The sequence below is a fragment of the Anopheles cruzii genome, chromosome 3 (assembly GCF_943734635.1).
Source record: "Anopheles cruzii chromosome 3, idAnoCruzAS_RS32_06, whole genome shotgun sequence".
In the NCBI taxonomy this organism is placed as follows: Eukaryota; Metazoa; Arthropoda; class Insecta; order Diptera; family Culicidae; genus Anopheles; species Anopheles cruzii.
Window position 1 is genome coordinate 20,708,052 of NC_069145.1, and position 19,934 is coordinate 20,727,985.

Sequence of the window (19,934 nt, forward strand, 5' to 3'; positions counted from 1 at the left end):
TGCCAACTGTCGCCGCCGATCGCGTTGCCGGAGCCCGGCTTTTCGGACAGCGCCGAGGAAATTAGAAAAACGACGCTCTTACACGGCCGGACAATAAGGACGCCTGCATTGCGATAGAGATTATCATCCCTTGGTCCTGGGATGGGTGGGTCGGCTTTGTGAAGCGTGTAGCGAAGAAGAAAACGAAACGCCATCAGCTCAGCGCGGCGACCATCGTTCTGGGCTTCGCTCGGCCTCGGAAAAACGCTCTGACGGAGCGCGACCAAATGTCAAATGTCAATCGACAAGTGCGCGCGCGGGAACCATTTGCTAGGTGCTGGTAGGTGGCCGTTCCGGTATCCTGGTGCTAACTTGTTGCCAGCTCCGGACGACCGTTGCTTGGCCATGCGAGAAAGCGAGCCCTCCGAAAGTAAAGGGGGTATGTAATCGGCGCACACACACAGCCATCGATGGCAGGCGTCAGACGCACACCCACACACTCGTTATCGTTTAGGCTTTGATTACGGTTTTATGCATCCCCATCGATAGGTGTCCCGCCACCGCCCGGACCCCCGGTGACGGGGTGAGTGTTCGAGGTGTTTCCACCGGTGACAGCACTCCGCGGGGATCAGATCCGGAAGGCACGGTGTACGATGTTTGGATAGATGAAATGAGGTTATAAAATATGCAGAGCGCCATATCATTCCGATCCGGTGGGCCGGCCCTAAACGGGACCAACAGGGTAGCCGGGCGCACGATAGGGTTCTAAAACGCCGGCGACACTCTTTGGGAGATAGAATTAAACGCACCCAACTGGCGACTGACTTCTTTGTCAGCGCTTGGTTTCTTTTCTTGAGCCTGCACCACCTGGAGAGCCGTTTAGAGTGCTCAGAAATTGCATCCGATGTGGAGTTTCAGAATTCTTTGAAGAACTCCGGAAGCTCGCACCTCATGCATACGGAATCGCCTGGTAAACATCGCCCAACGGGGTCCGCCCCATAATGGAGGCCACCGTTTCATTGGCGGAGTGTAAACACCCGGGCGTAGTTGGTTTTCCGGTGCCGACCATTGAGATGAGGTTAATTATTTCTGATTCTGATGATGAAGATGACACCGTGCACCGGCCGCTTTCTGGGCCGGCTGCGAGCCTACAAATAGTGAGCTCGCGGACCAAATCGACCGCAGTTCCGTGTCTGCTGTCCGAACGAACGGAAGCAGAAGTTCAGGGTGCTAGTTCCGGAGCTGACAGCAAACACTTCCAAAGCCAGCAGCAGCAGGAGTAACAGCAGCAGCAGCGGTAATGATGAACGTTTACTTCCATTTGCCGCAGACCCGTGTTGGCGTTGCAACGGGCAGTGCGACATCCGGTGGCGGTAGTGTAACGGTATGGCCGGCCTCGGGAGACGGCAGCATCAGTAGCAGGACGCGGGAGTTCCGCCAGGTCCGCTCGCGGCGCAGTTGCTGCCGATAATGGTCTGCGGTTCCACGCGGCATCCGACGGCGACGACTGCGACTCCGACTCCGAGCGACTCCACTAGCGCCCGCCGGACCCGCTCCAACCATCGCAGCAGCCAGCGAAGCATGCGAGTGCCGCTCCCGACGCTCCGACTACCAGCACCGCGTTGCCAATGAAAGCACTCCGCCGGAGACCCGCCGACACACGACGACGGCGGCATCCACAGCAGCAACGGCAACTGGCGGTAGGCTTCGTTCTCCTGGCGCTATGGTTCACCGGCGGCAGCATGTCCGGGGGGTGGTCGGTAGCGGAGGCGGTCCCGCCGCAGACGGGGCCCGGATCGCCCGCCACGCTAAGCAACGTCACCTACAGCACCAACGTGGTCAAAACCAAGTACGGACCACTGCGCGGGATCGTCTTCCGGGCGACCCCAGTGGCCATCGAGGGCTTCCTGGGTGTACCGTACGCATCGCCACCGATCGGTAGTTTAAGGTACGTACGACCGGGCGCCGGGAAATAGGTAGACCATTACCGTCACGTTTGCCCATACCAGATACATGCCGCCCGTTACGCCGTCGACGTGGAAGTTGACGCGGCTCGTCGATCGCTTCGCACCCGTCTGCCCACAGAAGCTCCCGAAGCTGGACGACGGTGGCGATCCGGGCACGATCGGAGAGCTTCCGCTGGACCGGCTGAAGCAGCTCCGCCGGCTGGTGCCCACGCTCGTCAACCAGTCGGAGGACTGCCTGTATCTCAACCTGTACGTGCCGCACGCAGGTAAGACCAACCTGATACCCCGATCCTCCCCTTCCAGAGAAAAAGAAGTCCAGGTAGCTATCGGTCAACGATGCTCCGTCCGACGATGCTCCGGCCAGCCTCAATTCCGTAGTGCATTGCAGTGTAGACCGTTCCGCGCAACTGCAAGCATTGTGGGAGTGAAGCGGTCCGGATGCACCACAGCCGATTGACACTTGATGGTCCGACAGACCCGGGCGAAAAGTGTGCTCGTTCGAGTCCCAAACCCAATGGTCCTAACCTAACCTCACTCACCGCGACAGATGATACGCCCCATCGGTTGGATCACCTCAAACCCACAATTGTATATATCCACGGCGAGTCGTACGAGTGGAACTCCGGTAACCATTACGATGGCACGACACTAGCAATGAACGGGAATGTTATCGTAGTTACAATAAATTTTAGGCTAGGAGTTTTAGGTAAGTCACCCGTCACATCGCACCATATGAACCCATCATCGTTAAAACCCGTGCTGGGCGCTTGTTTGATGGATCGAACGATTGAACGCTGCGGGCATACCGTTAACAAGCAGCCAATATTGCCAATAAAGCTTGCACAAACCCTGGGATATGGTGTCGATGTTTTCAATGCAGTATCTGTGATTACACGCCCGACAGGATGAATCTCAGGTTGGTTCAGGAAAAACGGAAGCTTCACCACCGTGGCACACCACTTCACAATGCTGGAGATAATCCATTCAATGTTTGAATCAAATCGATTCCAATCGATTGTATGATGGCGTCGGCAACCCGGCCCCAAAAGTTAGTGCACGGTCACTCGGTCCAGCAATCCCAGTGCCAGTGAGATTTATTTAATCTTTCCAAAGTCGGTGGCCGCCGACTGTGTAACTTTCGACTTTCGAGTCCGTACTTTCGTCGCTGTCATTTTGAGTTTCGCCCGCGGACTTTACCAGTCGCCCAAGGAAAGTTCCAGAAAAATAGCAGACTTCCCGCAAGCACGCAGTCAGTATTTGGTGTTGTAAAATAATGGCCGAAAGTTCTGTGTACTTTGCGCAAGTTGGCCGCGTGGTACCCGTGCGGTACCGACTGGAGACAGGAGAGGGATCCTAAATCATCCGGTTCGGCGCGGCACGAAGGAAATTGAGCCCGAATTAGTTGTCGAATCTACTTCGAAACTTCCGGCCGGAACGTTGTCTGCTTCGATCGTAACTTCCTGTGGGGATGGGGCCGCAGCGGTTACGCCACTGGCGCTGAGACTGGCGTTGAGCGGGGTTACATTCATTATGAAGAATATTGGCTTGAGGAACTGGAAATTGGCAAAACAGAAACCAGAACTGTGTTCAAAAATTCACAAGCGAACAGCGAAGTTTTAACCATGGTGGGTTCAGTGGATCATCGGCGTTCGTAGTGCCTGAATGAACGTGAATGTTCGTTTCCGCTTCCGGTAGGTTTTTTGAAAACTGGTGCTAAGGGAAGTGCCCAGGGTAACTTCGGGCTGATGGATCTCGTGGCCGGGCTGCACTGGCTGCGGGAGAACCTGGTCGCCTTTGGTGGCGATCCGGCGAAGATCACCCTGATGGGGCACGGGACGGGTGCCGCGCTGGCCAACATACTGGCCGTATCGCCCGTGGCTGGAGGTAAGCCGATCCCACACCGAACTCGTGACGTTGCCCGTGACATAAACGTCGCTCTCCTCGATTGTTACAGACCTAATACACCGCGTGATACTGCTGAGCGGTTCTGCCCTGTCGCCGTGGGCCATCCAGCGGGATCCACTTTCCGTGAAGCGCAAAGTAGCCGAACAGACCTCATGCACCGGTGACGTGGTGAACGAGGATTTGGCTCCATGTCTGCGGACCAAATCACTTGCGGAGCTTATGAATATATCGTTGAGTAGTCCTAGGTGAGTAGTCCATGCCCCCCCTTGCATTGAGCGCATGTAAAAGCCCAACAAAATGGCAGCCCAAAAGGCTCAAATCTCGACCATCAAAATCTTCGACCATAAACCGTTATCGAGCATTAACAACAAAAGCAGCAACCTTCGTTTCCCCTTTTGACCAACGATCAAGTCGATGACTGATATTCAAGTATCGTTTTCCTTATAAACCATTTATAGGCCCTATCCCAAACACCGCCTAAAGGTATGCAACGGAACGGAGCCAAATCTCACCTGTTCACTTGGGTGTGTGTGTGTTCCCCTGTTACTTTCGGTGCAGTTTTCAGCTCTCCCAAATTCGATAGATCATAAATTTTCATTGTGTCTTGAGATCCTCTGGCCCCCCAACCGTAAACAATAAATATTGATAAAAAGGATTTCCGCCGTACGGACCCATCCGATAGCGTCAAAGTCGTAAATAGGGACCAAACCGGCACGCACGCACTCTGCCACTTTACCGCCGGTATTTGTTTACCTTCTCTTTGCTGCATCGATAACTCGTTTCGGACAGCGTCCATTTTTTTTTCGTTTCTTCGGTCGATTTTGAACGACGTCCGCCCATTGCGCGATCCGATCGCACCCACAGACAGCCCAATACAGCATCTTGGGCGGTGGGAAGAGGGTCAATAAAGGTGCTTTAAAGATCGGGCAAACTTCATCAACAATCGGTCGCCCGCCAGTTTGTGGCCAGTGACCAGCCCGCAGTACACGCAGCAGAGCCGAATAAATTGTCTGCTTAATTATTATCTCTTACTAATTTGCGGTCTTCTTTTCTGTCTCTCTCTATCTCTCTCTCTCTCTCTCTTTCTCTATCTATTTCACTCTATCTTTATCTCTCCCTCCTGTCGTTCTGGGATCCGGTTGCAGATTTTTGCCAGGATTTGCACCGTTTGTCGACGGAACCGTCATAACACCGGCCAAGGCGGCCATTATTAATAATCTTAAAATACCATCCGATTCAGCGATAGCCGGGTAAGGTTCTGTGAGCCACCTTTCGGGAGATTTTACTGGTCAGCTCCACGCGGTGGCTAGCGTCTCACCAGCGCAAAAAAAAAACAAATCCAACCCCCTCCCGGGTGGGTTAACTGTACTTTATTGCATTAACGATGGAACTTTGGGCCAACCCCCTCCTGCTGTTTGCATATTCTCGCTCTTTCGCCTTCGCACCATCACCTACCGCAACGATGCTGGGCCGCGCCGCGACTCCGGACCGCAAACCAGCACCAGCGGGATCGAGTTCAGCAACTTCCACAAACAGGACGTCCTGTTCGGGCTGACGACGTACGAGTCGTACCTGGAGCTGACGGCGGCAGATCTCGAGTTCGGCTTTAACGAAACCAAGCGCGACCGCATCCTGCGCACCTTCGTACGCAACACCTACCGCTACCACCTGAACGAGATCTACTCGGCGCTCAAGGTAAGCACGTGGCGTGGGTCTGCAAGAGCGACCCCGGTATGCCCGCTCACCCCGTCCCCGTTTTCGGCGGCCTTTGCGCCTTTGAAAGTTTTCGGTTCGGCTCCTCGGCACCGCCGACCCGGAAGCGAGTACCACCACACACCGTCTTAGTTGTGGTTAGCCGCAGCGCGCATTCCTTCCCTGAAAGGGTCACGCGGGCAGGGACTTTTCCCCTTTGAAGCCCACAATCCCACCCAAGCCAACAACTATCAGACCCGGGGCCCCAAAAACGTGGGCAAATATACGGAGGTCGCGTTGGTTCGTCTCCGTCACCCCGGTCGAGAATCGAGCCGCGTCGGGCGAACATAATTTTTGAACATAAATTATCGAAACAGGTGAACGGGAAGTACATAGTATACCGGCCTGTTCCAGTCGCGTCGCGGGCTCTCTCTGGGTCCGGAATTCGCTGGAGGCCCAGCTGGCCCGGACCAGCGCATGTGACAGTGGCGGTGGTTATTACGGCGAAAATCCCTTCAACCAATCACCTCAGCTCGGAGTTGCGCAAAGTTTTTCGATTAATTAAGGGAGGCTTTCGGTGCGGTGCGGCCTCCGATTGGGGGGATGCGCGCGCTCGATTTGTGGCGCGCGGCAGTGATCCGGTCCAGTGACTTTTGCCAGTCGTTTGCCGGTCCCCGGGCGGGCGCGGAACATTAACATCCAGGCATCCAGTGGAAGGAATTCCGAAGTCCTAATTTCTTTGGACAACGCTGTCGCTATAATTAAGCTCCAGCGAATTGCTCCAATCCTCGCTTCCAGGCTCTGGCAGAAGGCAGTTCCGGACACTGGGAGGCCCTCCGTTCCGGAAACCGTTTAGAGAACCCGGGGCCTATTAAAACCATTGCGGAGCTCCACCACGTCCACGGTTTTATTTATCGCCACTCAAAAGCTCGCCTGCGTCGACGTCTGCGTTGTCGTAGTTGTTCCTGCGGTGGGGTGGGGAGTAACAGCTGTCACAGGGATTTACGGCAACGCAAGAGACATTGCGAGTGGACCATAAAAACTTTGACGCAGCGCGGCCCAAAATTAGTGTTTGAATGTGGGGATAATTACAGAACTCGAGCCACACGACTCTGGCGATGGCTGACAAGCTCCAAGATGTGTCCGGGAATGTGACTTTGAGTCCGGGGCTTTCGGGGGAACCGCGCTAAATGGGTCCATAAAATCCGGCGGGACCGCCCGCAAGTCACATCTTCGCAACTGGCGCCGCCAGAAGTGTGTCGGAATTGTTTAAATATTCAAATGATCCAGAAGGGCAATAAATAAATCGGGTCTCGGGAGGTCTCCCGCACCCACCCATAAATCAATGGCGACGTCATCGATTTGAGCGCGAATCACTGATCGATTGGTTTTGGTCGCGTCTTCCAATTTCAGAATGAGTACACCAACTGGGAACGGTCGCCCCGGAGCGCGTACGGGTACCGGGACGCGATGCTGGAGCTGCTGAGCGACGGGCTGACGGCGGCCCCACTCGTCCAGCTGAGCCACCTGCACAGCCTACAGGGCGGCCGGTCTTACTTTCTTCACTTCAAGCATCAATCTCATGAATGGAAGTTTCCGCAGGTACGCAGCTGGTACGCGCCCACGTGGCATTAGCAGCTAATTAATGGCGCCCCGGTTTGATTGAAGCCGGCAAGATGGCAATCTTAATCGATATCCAACCTTCGACGCTGACAGAAGCGAGTGATCCGTGGAAGTGTCATCAGTGCGAGACCATTATCGAAGCAGGCATTGGCAGCGTTTCGCATTATGATCCACTAGGGTTAGCGGGAATATAAATCACCCATCGCGTCTTTAATTACCCATCTCCCAAGGCCCACTATTGGCCAACCCGGTATTCACGAATTTGAATTATCGCATCAAAACGGGCGATAAAAACGGGTGTTACACAGATTTTGATTGCTTGGAAACGGAACGGCGTGCTGCGATATTTCCCAGCAAAACAATCGCAATAGGGGCAGAACGGGCAACGTCTCTCTGTCTCTCGCTAGGCTATCGAATATCTGCGATCAACAACAATATCTGATCAATTTGCACCATTTTGTTGTGTCCGTGCAATTACCGCCCCGGGCTCTATGCTCCTGAGCGACTGAAAATGGGACACCTTCAACCGAACAGCGCACCGGACCGGAACCGCTCCAATTACCGCGCTTCACGGTGCATTCCGACTGCAACTAACTGAGTTGCAGTTAATTGGTCGCGAAAGAGCAATCTCGGTTTCGATTCACAAAAACACGTCCTTCCCAAGTCTTTCGTTACCCGTTTCCGGTGTCGCGCTGCTAAGGTCCAGTAGACACGGACAAAAATATGTGGCCATTGAAGAGCTACATACTGCTCTGCTCCATCTCTTTTTGCCATCCTTTTCAATATTATTAATCCGCAGCACCGTCGAAACTCTGCCCTTTTATCATATAGAGTGTTTTTTGGAGGCGACAAACTGTCCATTTCGAATCTCGAGGCGTATTTCGAAATGTAATGCAAACCGATTAGTATTCATGAATCGCGTGGTTCATTCGGACACATCGCCGTTGGCACGTTCAAGGCGTCTGCCCGAGCCAAGAAGTGATGAGAAATTATTTTCCCGATGAATCCATTTCCATTGACATGAATGTTGCTCCACTATCTTAAAATTCAATTTAAGTTTGGGGAAAAGTTTTGAAAGTTTTGTTGTCGATCCGAAATGACGAAATGCGGTCCACGGTCCCTATTGTGCCCATACTATCGTTTGCTTCGTTGAGACTAGATTTCCAATATATTACGAACTGTTGTTAAGTGTATTGAGTCATTTAACAAGTCTCTGCGCTTGCCTCGTCAGTCAGATACATAGCTACACAAAACGAGGATAATAGTAAAATGTTGAAAACGCCACCAAAGCAGCCAAAAAAAGGGTGAAGTTTTCGTTGAGAATGATGCTGGAGTGCTTTACTCGACTCTCTTCCGGAAATTTTTATGCCAAAAAGCGAAGTGGAGCCACACCACCACGCAAGCTGTCAGCAAATAGCGGATGCATCAAACATCAACCATATGACAGTGTGTGGAATCATCTAAAAACTGCAGCCTTTTCAAAAATTCTCGATTGCACATGAACGGGCACAAAGCTATTGGATTGATCGAATCAGGACATCAAAACCGATTCGCTGGAAAATGGATTAAATATGAGCACGATCGATCGATCTCTATAGTGTACACTTCGACCGTTTGAGGGAAGCAATCCAGAAGAAACGATCAGAATTTTGTAACCGAATAGAAGTTTTATCGGAATTGACGGAACGTGGTTGGGAAGTCCCGATGCATTCACCACCGCCTGACGCCACTATTACTGTTTCGGTCCCTGTTTCGGAAAATCACTTGACAAAGTCTTTTCCCGAAAAAAGAACACAAGAGTCTTGTAGACAGATGAAACTCGTCAAATGGTAACAGGCCACAGTTAGTATCGGCCACTTGATTGAAATTGAGTTCCAGTCCAACATATTTTTATTCAACAAACTCACAATTTTTATTCACGCTCCCGGCATTGAAAAATTGATAGCTTGAACACGGGAAAATGTTCAAGTGCAAAACATTCCGTGGGCAATCTCACTTCTCTGCTCGACCCACGGCATCACAGGCAAACGGTGAAGTTAAACGATTGCTTTCAAAGCGAAAACAATTAACCCTCGGCACCGAGCGGGCCATCAAAAAACATGGCGCGCTAGGGGAAACGGAAACGGCCCATTACTTTTGCATTGACCCAACACGAACCGAAGATTAGAGGCTAATCGACGCGCGGTACCGAGCCCCGAGCCCCAAAAACAAACCGTGGCGGCCGTGCTGTAGACACATTCATTTTCCCTATAAACCCGTATCGCCTATCAACCGAAGCTTCCAGGTCTCGTTAACAAATTGGGACGTGGGTCAGAGGGTGTCCCCATCTAGCGCCTCGGCCGCCACCTCCCCAAAGCGGCGGCCGTCACGGCGCGCCAGTAACGCGCGTGTGATGTTTATCTGGAAATCTGCGGCTTCAGACGCACTGAACCTACCCTGACCCTTCCCTGCCCATTTGCCGGGTCTATTTGTGTAAATAATTTCCAAGCCGCCGACCGTCGGCCGGAAGGTAATTTTGGCCGTCCTCCACCAGTTCTCTCTCTCTCTCGGAAGTTTATCTTTCTACAAACTCCACAACCGGTGCCGCAGTCACGCTGTTGCTGCTTTAGGGCTATTCATTAACCCGTGCCGTCGCGCGCCGTGCCTCATCAAGTATTTAGCCCCGGGGGTCCCGGGGCTTTCGTCAATTAATAATTTAACCGTTTCTTCGACACCGCCCCCTCTCCGGAACGCACAGCGAGCCGGGTCCGTTCGAGGCGAGGATGTGCCTTTTGCATTAGGATTCGCACCATCACCGATGTTTCCACTCACCCTCACCCGGCTGGACATGCAGGTCAGCAGCACCGTGATGCGCTATCTGTGTAATTTTGTAAAAACAGGGTACGTAAGCGCACCACGTGTTAACCACCTGTGCCTAACGACGGCTTCCTTGCTTGCTGATTTGTGTTCTTGCCACCCCAAAAACCCAGGAACCCGAATGGGTTGCGCTCGTCGCGTATGGATGTGTTCGTGAACAACAATAATAAGCGTAGCTGGAGTCCGGCAAGAAAGCCACACAACGATAGTTCCACCAGCAGCAGCACCACCACCACAACCACGATGTTGATGATGCGGCAGCTGGTTGCTTCCTTCCGTCCCGGCGCGGACCCGGACCGGGAGGACGAGTCGAGCCCGGAGAGCAGCAGGTCGCAGGACGTCCCCGTGGCCAACCCATCCCAGCAGCTGATGCAGCAACGACTGCTACAGTACTACCACCGGGAGCGGTCGCAGAAGCACTCGCGCAAGAAGCGGAAGTTCCCCGGTGACCTGCAGCGGTTCAGCTCGGGCGAAACGGGTTACGGGTCGTCGAGTGAAGAAGCGGCCCCGAGCGGCGGCGACGACGATGAACGGGAGGACGACGCGCAGGAGGAAACGGGTGAGCCGCCGCCGGGTCGGGACGATGACGGCGAGCCGAGCTACTACAGCCTCGACAGCGACAACGTGTACAGTGGGCTAACGGCGATCAAGTACAATCTGCCATTCTGGGGACACTACGACACCACCAATCAGGTGTTCATGGAGATCGGTGAGTGGACTGGGCGCGCGGTCGATGGGGTTTCCCACTCTAACACACACACTGTGATTCCTCCGCAGGTAATAAGGTGGTGCCAAAAAGCCACTACCGGGGCCACAAGCTGTCGCTCTGGTTGAGCTTGATCCCGCAGCTGCACTCCTCCTTCAACGTCCCGGAACTGTCGATGCGCCACCATCACTTCAGCGAGGAGAACCCAATCTTCTACGACGGTGGGTGCGGTGTCACCTTCGGAGCCCAGCCTCTGGCAAGCTAACGCGTGAATCCTTTCCCTCTACATTCCTCAGGACTGGTCCGGGAGCAGATCATCGAGCCGCCGATGGTTCACACCGTGTACGTGACTTCCAGCACCTCGAAGATGCACAAGACGGAAACGATCGCCTCCACGATCCTGCAGTCCATCTCGACCGGTAGGTAGCGCGGCGTAATCGTCCAAGTCCGTCCCCAGCTGACCTTTGACTTTTGTTCGGGTCGGTTCGTTCCTCAGAATGTCCACCAAACATCACGTTCATACAGACGGCTTCGTGGCCCCTCCCGAACTCGCACCCGGTACCTCACGGGGACTCCAACCGGAGCCTCATAAACCGACTGACGAACAGCTACCACCGTAGCTACTCGACCGCGCTGGCCATCACGATCGGCGTCGGGTGTTTTCTGCTCTTCCTCAACGTGCTCATCTTCGTGGCCATCTACTATCAGCGCGAGAAGCGGGAGAGCAACTCGCGCATGAAGATCAACCTACTGGAGCTGGAGTCGCGCCTCCACGTGGTGGAGTCGTCGTCGGGGGCGGCCGCAGCGGCAGCCGCAGCTACCGTCGCTACCGGCGAAGCGGATGCGTTACTGGTGAAGGAGGTGTCCAGTTTGAAGGACGAGCTCGGAGCCTCGTCGGGTCAGATTGAGGACCTGGAGCTCTACCCGTCGAAGGCTACGGTGAAGATGGCGCCCTCGGTCGGCAAGCTGCCTACGAACGGTCACAGCATACAGACAATCGAACTGTCGCTCCAGCCGCACTACCACCACGGTGGTGCCACGTCGATGAGGCGCAGCAGCACGTCGGCCATCAAGCACTCGCACCGGTGCGAACTACAGCAGCACCTGCAGCAGCAGCAACAGCACCACCAACACCATCACCCGCCGGCAGGGCCCAACCGTGCCACGGCGGCGTCGCCCAAGAAGGTATCCATCGTGTCACCGAACCCTTCCGACAACCATTCCTCGTCCGCATCGGTCTCTTCGCTCACGTCGGACCTCCTGGCCGTGCAGGCGCACCAGCACGGCCGAGAGACCCGCAGCTACTCCGTGGTAAGCCTACCGAAGGAACTGTGCAACCAGTCGACCCAGTATGACCTGGCCGAGCTCACCGGTCTCGAGCCGACGGTCGGCCGTCCGACGATGGCCAGCACGGCCACGATGACTCGCCGGCGCGATCTACTGAGAGGCGACTTTCGGACGATCAGCGCCACCGGAGGTGGCAGCACGCGATCGCTAGCGACGGGGTCGGGGACGGTGAAGGACTTCGCATACCGCGACGGTGAACTGCAGGTGCACGGTGCCACCGGTGGCATCCTGCGGCCACCCTCGCTGCACCAGCTACACCAACATCATCAACACCAGCACCTTCATCATCATCAGCAACAACAGCAGCAGCAACCGAACGACGTATCGCACTGCGGTGGCAAGAAGCGGGTCCAGATACAGGAGATATCTGTGTAGAGAGCCCCGGAACCCGGGCCGCCGGTGGGACTTGTTATTGGTTATTCCCCCGTTGATTCTGTTCAAGTGATCCCCTCGATAGGAATTGTAAATAGGAAGAAAACTTACAAATTTGTGCTGTAAGAATCTCGTATGCCCTCTGGAAGGGGCCAGCGCGGGACAGGAAACAGGTGTCCCCGTGTGTGTCCGCAGGAGCCACCCAAGACAGGAGGAAACGATAGAGCGAGAGTGCATTGTGTGTTTGTGTCGAAACGAATAATGGAGAAGCAAAAAAAACGAACGAAAAAACACTAAAACGAAAATAAAGAAAAGTGCAATCGGAATATGCGTATAAAGCGGGGACTTCTTTACCGTACTAAGTGTCACAAGGAACGTCTTGTAAAATGTGAGAACGTCTGGGGTTTCTCGGTGCTTGTTCCCATGACAACCCGCGCCTTGGCGGGTTGAACCCACCAGAAAAGGGAATGAGACTTTCGCGAAAGAAAAATAACCGGCATCGAAAGCAATTGAAAAGTTATTGTCCAGCGAGGAAGCGACTCCCAAGACGCGCGGTGGAGCCAAAACCACGCGTTATGCGAGCGCGCAAGTTATTGAAGTGAGGCTTGCTTTTCGTCTTCTGTTTGTTTTTTGCTTTACGCCAAAATGCGATTTACCTGTCGCAGCCTAAACATACAATCTTGTACACGTAACGACCTTCCCAGGCACCGCGGTTATCATGCATCGTTGTCATTCTGCGAAACTCTGCCACCAAATCGCGTTCACTTCACCTGCTGCTCTAGCCGTTTATTTTTTTTACGACATACGGCAATAAAAAACGAAAAAATGTGGAAAGAAACACGCATCCTTCAAATCCCTTCCCGGGGCAGGAAGAAGCGCGCACGCACCAAGGCCGAGGCTAGTCTTCCGTTTTGCAAGCTCTTCATGTACCGGCCCAGCCGGTGTACGTTCCCGAAGTAACACTGAAGGGGATGGCTTGCTGGCAAACGCAGCGAAGCCCACTGATCCGCACCACCTGTGATTCGGGTTGTGTTTAAGGCAAAAGAAAATACCCTCCACGCTGGTGGCGTCTTCAACATGGCGTCCTATAGGAATAAAAAAAGCCGGAGATTCATATCATGCGAACCGAACTGATACACACGCTCCATTCAATTGGGGAGCACACGTGGAACACCAAAGGGAAACTCATGTTAAACGGAACGCGAAATGATCCGGAACGGCCCCGGCACCGGAAAATATCTTGGCTCCACTCGAGAAGCGGTTCGCTCACCTGAAGTGTGGTTAATTATCGTACACTCCTCCGCACGATGGGTCCGGTATCGGTTCGCAGTATCGCTCTCGACAGGCCGGCACCGAACGGCACACAAGGAATCGAGGAGCGTATTAAGACATTAAACATGCTTCGAAAGTGTACCGTGTTCTTTTTTCTCCCTAGATGTTTAATGCTATTAGAGCTGCGCCCCGCCCCCCCCCCCCCCCCCTGGGTTTGCGGCTGGTGATTGGAGCACCCTCCTCACAAGGGCCTCCGATTGTTACTCCAATTTTGGCCCACTTTGTACGTAATTTGCCGTGTGGCGAGTTTCACGAAGAAAGCACCCGGCCCGATGGATAGTTGGTTGGGAGTCATTGACCGGTAGGCAGCAAGGGAGGGGCAGGCATCAACAGCGACAGGCCGTGCACAAATTGGGCTGGCAATGTCTATTAATTTCGTGATTAACACCACAGATGTTTAGTCCCAATTGGCAAGTTCTCGAGCGCCCTTTCTTTTACATTGTTATGTGATCCTTTTCTATTGATTTTAAGCGAGACCGTTATTACACACGGTTACGAGTGTCCGTAATTTCACTTTATTTATGGCAAGCGGGATCTGTGCAAAAAATTAACTAAATTGTATCAGAAAGGTCATGGACCACACAGCTAAGCTGCACAATATGTTGGAGTTGTTTAAAATAAATTCGACACAGCCACAGCGGCTCACTTTCGCTCCAAACACCACAGATACGCCTCGCGGAACATCGACACCCAGGGCGAAGCGTTTTTGTGCGGGAAATCGGCCGTAACGTACGGCCACTGCCACATTTGCACGCACCGCTCCGGATGTGGCATCATGGCCAGATGGCGCCCGTCCGGCGAGCAAACACCGGCCACACCGAGCCGGCTGCCGTTCGGGTTCATCGGATAGACTTCGGTCGGCTTGCCGGTATCGTCCACGTACTGCAGCCCAACGCACTGCTCAGCAACCAGTCGGTCCAAGGTTGATGCGCTGCGATACACGAATCGTCCTTCGGCATGCGCCACCCAGCAACCCAACACGCTGCCCGTCAAACGACGGAGCATCAGCGAGCGGCTGGGCGCAATCTTCACCGTTACCCAGCGGCACTCGTACTTCTCCGACCGATTACCGGCCAGAGCGATCTCGGGAACCTGCGGCTCTACACCGGTCAACGGCTGCTTCACGGGTTCGGCTTCCGTTTCTACCCATCCGATCAGGCCCATCAGCTGGCAGCCGTTGCAAACGCCGAGCGAGAACGTGTCCAACCGTTTACGGAAGTGCTCGAACTGTGGCGCAATCTTGTCATTGTACTGGATGCAGGCTGCCCATCCCTTGGCCGATCCGAGTGTGTCCGCGTAGCTGAAGCCACCTATCAAAAAGCCGAATCACGTAAACCACATTTGTAAACCTGCTCACACTTGTCGGATGGCGCTTACCTGGAAAAACGACTCCACGGTATCGATCGAGGGTGGTGCTACCCTTCAGCAGATCGTTCATGGCCACATCGTGCACCTCAAAGCCGGCGCTGAAGAGAGCGGCCGCCATTTCCCGGTCACCGTTCGTGCCCTCCTCGCGGATCAGTGCCACCCGCGGTCCACTGGCGCCGCCCAGCTTCAGATCGCCGTACACGGTGTCCGGGTTCAAGCTGGCCACATAGCGCGGCCCCGTCCGTCGTCCGATCCCTCCGTACTCCTCCACGGCACTTGCCTTCGCTTTCTGAAGCTTTTCGATCTCGAAACTGATTGACTCCCAGCGACCGAAGAGCGCAAAGAGACTGTCCTGCAGCAACACACTCTGCCCGTTGCGCACCGTGACGGAACTGTTCGAGTGAAGGTCGGCCACACCGACAGCCCGGCCAATCGTGTAGCAGGGAACACACTGCTTTCGGTACGCGGTGAGGACATCGCCAACGTGCTCAGACGCGACTTCCACCACCCAACCGCACTCCTCAGCGAACAGCACCTGCAAAACGGCCGCATTTTGACCTGCTGGGAAGGTAGCGGATTGGAGCAACTGCTCCAGATTTACATCGACACTGGTCAGTCCGGCAAAAGCCATCTCCAGCACGGCGGTGATTAGACCACCGTCACTACAATCGTGCCCCGAAAGCAGCCACCCTTTGCGCAGTAGGTCTTGCGTGACGTTGAACGCACTCTTCAGGCAGCCCGGATCACTAATGTCCGGACAGTCGCCACCCAGCTTGCCGTAGCACTGTGCCAGTACGGAACCGCCCAAGCGGAAGCGAGCTCCTTCCACAGCAACGTACAGCAGCGTGGTGTCGGTACGCAGGCCGGACGCTTTCAGATCCGGCGTAACCTTAACCATCACATCCGGACACGGAGCATACGTGGAGACGACGAGCGTCCCCGGGCTGACGACTGTTTCTCCCCCTACGCGGGCCGCCATCGACAGCGAATCTTTACCGCCGTCGATCGCAATCTGAAGGGCACGCATCAGTGCACACATCGCCTCACAAGCATCGACCAGCTTGGCTCCCTCACCCGGGACCTTGGCGGCCCACATCCAGTTACCGGAACACTTGACATCGGCCAGCTCACTGATGGCAACAAACACAAGATTTGAGAGCGCTTCCGCCACAGTCATGCGTGCTGCTTTTGTCGGATCCACCAGACCCTTGATCGGCTGTGCTCCGATCGATGTGGCCACGCCTTCCTTGCCGAAGTGTGATACCGCCACCAGCCCGTAGTCGGCCAGCGGAGTGTGCAGCGGACCGACGCACTGTTGCTGGGCCACCAGACCCGTCACCGAGCGGTCCACCTTGTTCGTCAGATACCGTTTGCTGCCCACGGTGGGCGCCGATAGTACGAGACCGAGTGCCTCCGCCAGCCTTACCTCGTCCGTGAGATGAAACTCATCCACCTTCTCGCTCACCCGCCCGAGCACGAACTCTTTCTGCGGCATCTTGCCCAGCACATGGTCCAGGTGCATATCGAACGGCACGTGCGACAGTTCTTTGGCGCACTGACTCCGATCGGCAAACTTTTCGGCCACACCGAACTCCGATTCGATCAGCGTCACGTGCCCGGTGCCGGTGACCTGGCCAACGAACGACACGGGGCACCGTTCGCGATCGCAGATCGCTTGCAGCACCGACCGTGAACTGGCCTCAATCAGAACGGCGTTGTTCTCCTGGTACTCGGCACCCCACAGCTCCAGCGTCGAGATGGTCGGATCGCCCAGTTGGAACGCCTTCGAGAAGATCACCGCTCCGGCACAGCCCGGTTCGACCAGCTCCTTGAGCACGTTACAGTTTCCTCCCGCGCCCTGATCGTGGATGGCAAGGATCGGATTGCGATCGCCGAGCTCGATGCAGGCACGCACCACACGATTCAGCTTGTTCTCCATCTCAGCGTCCCCTCGTTGCACGGCATTGAAGTCAAGCTCACTGTTGGTGCTATCCCCTTGCACCTCCACCGAACTGGCCGCACCACCACCGACGCCGATGCGATACACCGGGCCACCAATCTTGACCAGCAACATGCCTACGAGAGAAGCGAACCCCCGGTTAATTGGAACCGATCACTCGACCGATCAACCCATCAAACGAACCTTTTTTCGGATCCTGCTTCTTGACCAGTTCGGCATCCATCGTTCCTACACCGCCGCTAAACATGATCGGCTTCACGTACTCTTTGCGCCGTCCGTCCGCTTGCACCATGCCGAACGAGATGGCAAACCCGCAGATGAGCGGCTCGCCAAACTTGTTGCCGTAATCCGACGCACCGTCACTCGCCTCGATCAGCACCTTCAGGGGCCGAGCGAACGATTCCGGGTAGTCCTGGGCACTCTCGTACGGCAGCTTGTGGCCCGGAATGTTCAGCATCCCGACACAGTAACCGGCCGTGCCGGCAATCGGTAGTCCGCCGCGGCCGATACTCTGCACGTCACGCAACCGACCACCGGTGCCGGTCGTAGCCCCACTGAACGGTGAAACCGCCGTTGGCATGTTGTGTGTCTCCGCTGTGAAGATCAAATCGGAGCAAACTGCCCGCTGCACGAACGGTCCCGGCCCGTCGGCGCACGAAGCACGCAGCGAACTGTGGCTGTAACCCTTTATGGCACTGCTGTTATCACTGAATGCCACCGTGTTGTTGGGGTTCGAGAAGCGCTGCGTGTCGCAGATCATTTCGATCAACGACTGCGACTTTGGAGTGCCGTCCACCAGCAGCTTGCCCTTGAAGAACCAGTGCCGCGAATGTTCACTGTTGCACTGGGCGCAATCAAACAGCTCCACGTTGGTCGGGTTCCGCTTCAACACGTTCACGAACAGATTCGTGTAGTACTCCAGATCCCAATCGTCAAACGCGAACCCTGCGGAACACATAAACTGGCATTAGGAGTTGCGTCGCAGTACACAGAGCGAGGTCGTTACCATTTTTGACATTTATCTCCTCCAGCGCACGGCGGCCTTGCTCGAGTATCGGCACAAAGTACCAGTCCTCTTTGGTGCGTCCGATCGTCTCGTAGAAATCGTTCACCGGAATGTTGTGCTCGGTATATTGGCACTGCGTCATCGGATCGTGCAGCACCGCCAGGAGTGAGGCAATGAGCGTTTGGGGATCCTTTCCGACCAGGCGCCCGAAACCGACCAGATAGCGGGTCGATACTTCGATCCGCTCGATAAACTCTAGGCCGAGATTGTGGCAAATGCTGACACTGTTGGTGCTGCTGGCGGTCGAGAAGTTGAACCGAGGCCCAACCTCGATCAGTACCTGCGTGGGGCTGGCCACCAGCGCCGACACGCTATGCAGCTGATCGGGCACATCGCACTCCTTCAGGATCCAGTGCAGCATCCGGTGCACATCGACCGGCAGCTGTTTGTAGCGATTATTCTGCACGTAGAAACATTTCTCCGTCTGCAGCGACTGCACCGAGGCATTGACCTACGAGAACGGGGCAGAACAGAGAGCGATGAGCAATCAACAAACGAGCAACAAAAAGAAAACATCCACAACCCAATCCCATCTTGCTTATCGGTGACGACAGCAACGGCACCGAAGATCGCGTAGAACCGATCGGGCGATCGTGCGTGTTGCTGAGCAAACAACAATCCGGCCGAACCTTCCGAATACGCGCAGAGAGGGAGATTCCTGACGATTTCTGACATAGTTTCATCGGCGACCCTCCGTGACGGCGATCATCTGATAGGCGAGTTGTTTTTGTTATGCTTTTTTATTTCAAGAATACAACAACATCGATCCAGTACCTACGCAAAGTATAGCGTGCGGCAACAAAATAAGATTACGCTCCCTATCGCGCGTGCAGTGTGACCATTTGTTACTAACGACCTGATCGTGCTGTGAATAGCTTTTCAGCGTGCATAATTGCATTGAGAACTTGAAGAAGCTCGAACTTCAAGCAAAAGCCTATTTGCCTAAACCTTTACGAACATTCACGAATTCGGGATGATATTTCACCGCAATTTTCGATTTCGATTTAATAACTTCAAATTAATGCTGATGCAATACTTCGGTAAGCCAATACCTAAACTTCTCAAGTGGGAGAATAAACCAATCACAGTAAAAAAAACAAAACACCGCAGTTATCGTGAGTTAACTCAGCACATGTGCTTGCAAGAACCGGCTTGGATGTTCTTCTGCAGCACAATAGGCCACTTAAGGTTGCCGGAGAACGAGCGCCTAATTAACACAATTGATCTTCTTGGAAGGCAGTGATTGATAGCGATCATCCAACTTTCGACACTAACTTGTGTTGTTTCTTACCTCTTTCAACGTTTCCAAAATCGCGTTCGTCTTCGCCGACGAAAAAGCCCCAAGCGAGTAATAGCGTACGATCGCCATGGTTAGAAGGAACTGCTCTGATCAACACTCGTTTACGAACTGGTAAACGATCCTCATCCTGATCATCACAACATCACTTCACACGATCACACGACTCGAACTGGAATTGCACGTGAAATATTTCAAGCGCTATTAGCGGAATTCCTCTCTCTCTCTCTCTCTCTCTCTGTCTCTCTCTCTCTCTCTGTCTCTCTCTCTCTCTCTCTCTCTCTCTCTCTCTCTCTGTCTCTCTCTCTCTCTTTCTCGGTTTTAAGGTTAAGATTAAGTTTAGGGAAACTATGAAACAGGATGTTTGGGGACTAAGAAAACTCTCCGTTTACCATTACATTGGTCTAAGACTCTTCCCGTTTTTATACATATCAGTAACAAAAGTAACCGTTACAGAAAAGCAT

The 19,934-nt window shown here is 54.3% G+C and overlaps 2 protein-coding genes across 2 annotated transcripts; one reads left to right on the forward strand and one right to left on the reverse strand.

The window, feature by feature from the left end:
* Window positions 1-1,607: 1,607 nt before the first annotated feature.
* Window positions 1,608-12,708, forward strand: LOC128272373 (neuroligin-3). Its single transcript, XM_053010170.1, has 13 exons — window positions 1,608-1,927; window positions 1,989-2,212; window positions 2,494-2,652; window positions 3,642-3,830; window positions 3,901-4,096; window positions 4,997-5,101; window positions 5,351-5,546; window positions 6,957-7,145; window positions 9,904-10,046; window positions 10,136-10,731; window positions 10,800-10,949; window positions 11,025-11,147; window positions 11,225-12,708. The coding sequence occupies exons 1-13, from the start codon at window positions 1,608-1,610 to the stop codon at window positions 12,448-12,450; spliced, it is 3,816 nt and encodes a 1,271-aa protein (XP_052866130.1). The 3' UTR covers window positions 12,451-12,708.
* Window positions 12,709-14,272: 1,564 nt separating this feature from the next.
* On the reverse strand, window positions 14,273-19,573 carry LOC128274557 (phosphoribosylformylglycinamidine synthase). Its single transcript, XM_053012788.1, has 5 exons — window positions 19,465-19,573; window positions 18,114-18,624; window positions 17,291-18,052; window positions 15,157-17,223; window positions 14,273-15,089 (listed from the first exon to the last, which is right to left on the reverse strand). The coding sequence occupies exons 1-5, from the start codon at window positions 19,540-19,542 to the stop codon at window positions 14,422-14,424; spliced, it is 4,086 nt and encodes a 1,361-aa protein (XP_052868748.1). The 5' UTR covers window positions 19,543-19,573; the 3' UTR covers window positions 14,273-14,421.
* Window positions 19,574-19,934: the final 361 nt, after the last annotated feature.

Bases quoted from the DNA above. Each gene is read 5' to 3' on its own strand.
- LOC128272373 (XM_053010170.1), top strand. From the start codon at position 1,608: ATGAAAGCACTCCGCCGGAGACCCGCCGACACACGACGACGGCGGCAT. The intron at 1,928-1,988 runs GTACGTACGACC...TGCCCATACCAG, and splicing joins CCACCGATCGGTAGTTTAAG to ATACATGCCGCCCGTTACGC. The intron at 10,732-10,799 runs GTGAGTGGACTG...ATTCCTCCGCAG, and splicing joins TCAGGTGTTCATGGAGATCG to GTAATAAGGTGGTGCCAAAA.
- LOC128274557 (XM_053012788.1), bottom strand. From the start codon at position 19,542: ATGGCGATCGTACGCTATTACTCGCTTGGGGCTTTTTCGTCGGCGAAG. The intron at 18,625-19,464 runs GTAAGAAACAAC...CCGTTCTCGTAG, and splicing joins TTTTGGAAACGTTGAAAGAG to GTCAATGCCTCGGTGCAGTC. The intron at 15,090-15,156 runs GTAAGCGCCATC...GCTTTTTGATAG, and splicing joins CCGTGGAGTCGTTTTTCCAG to GTGGCTTCAGCTACGCGGAC.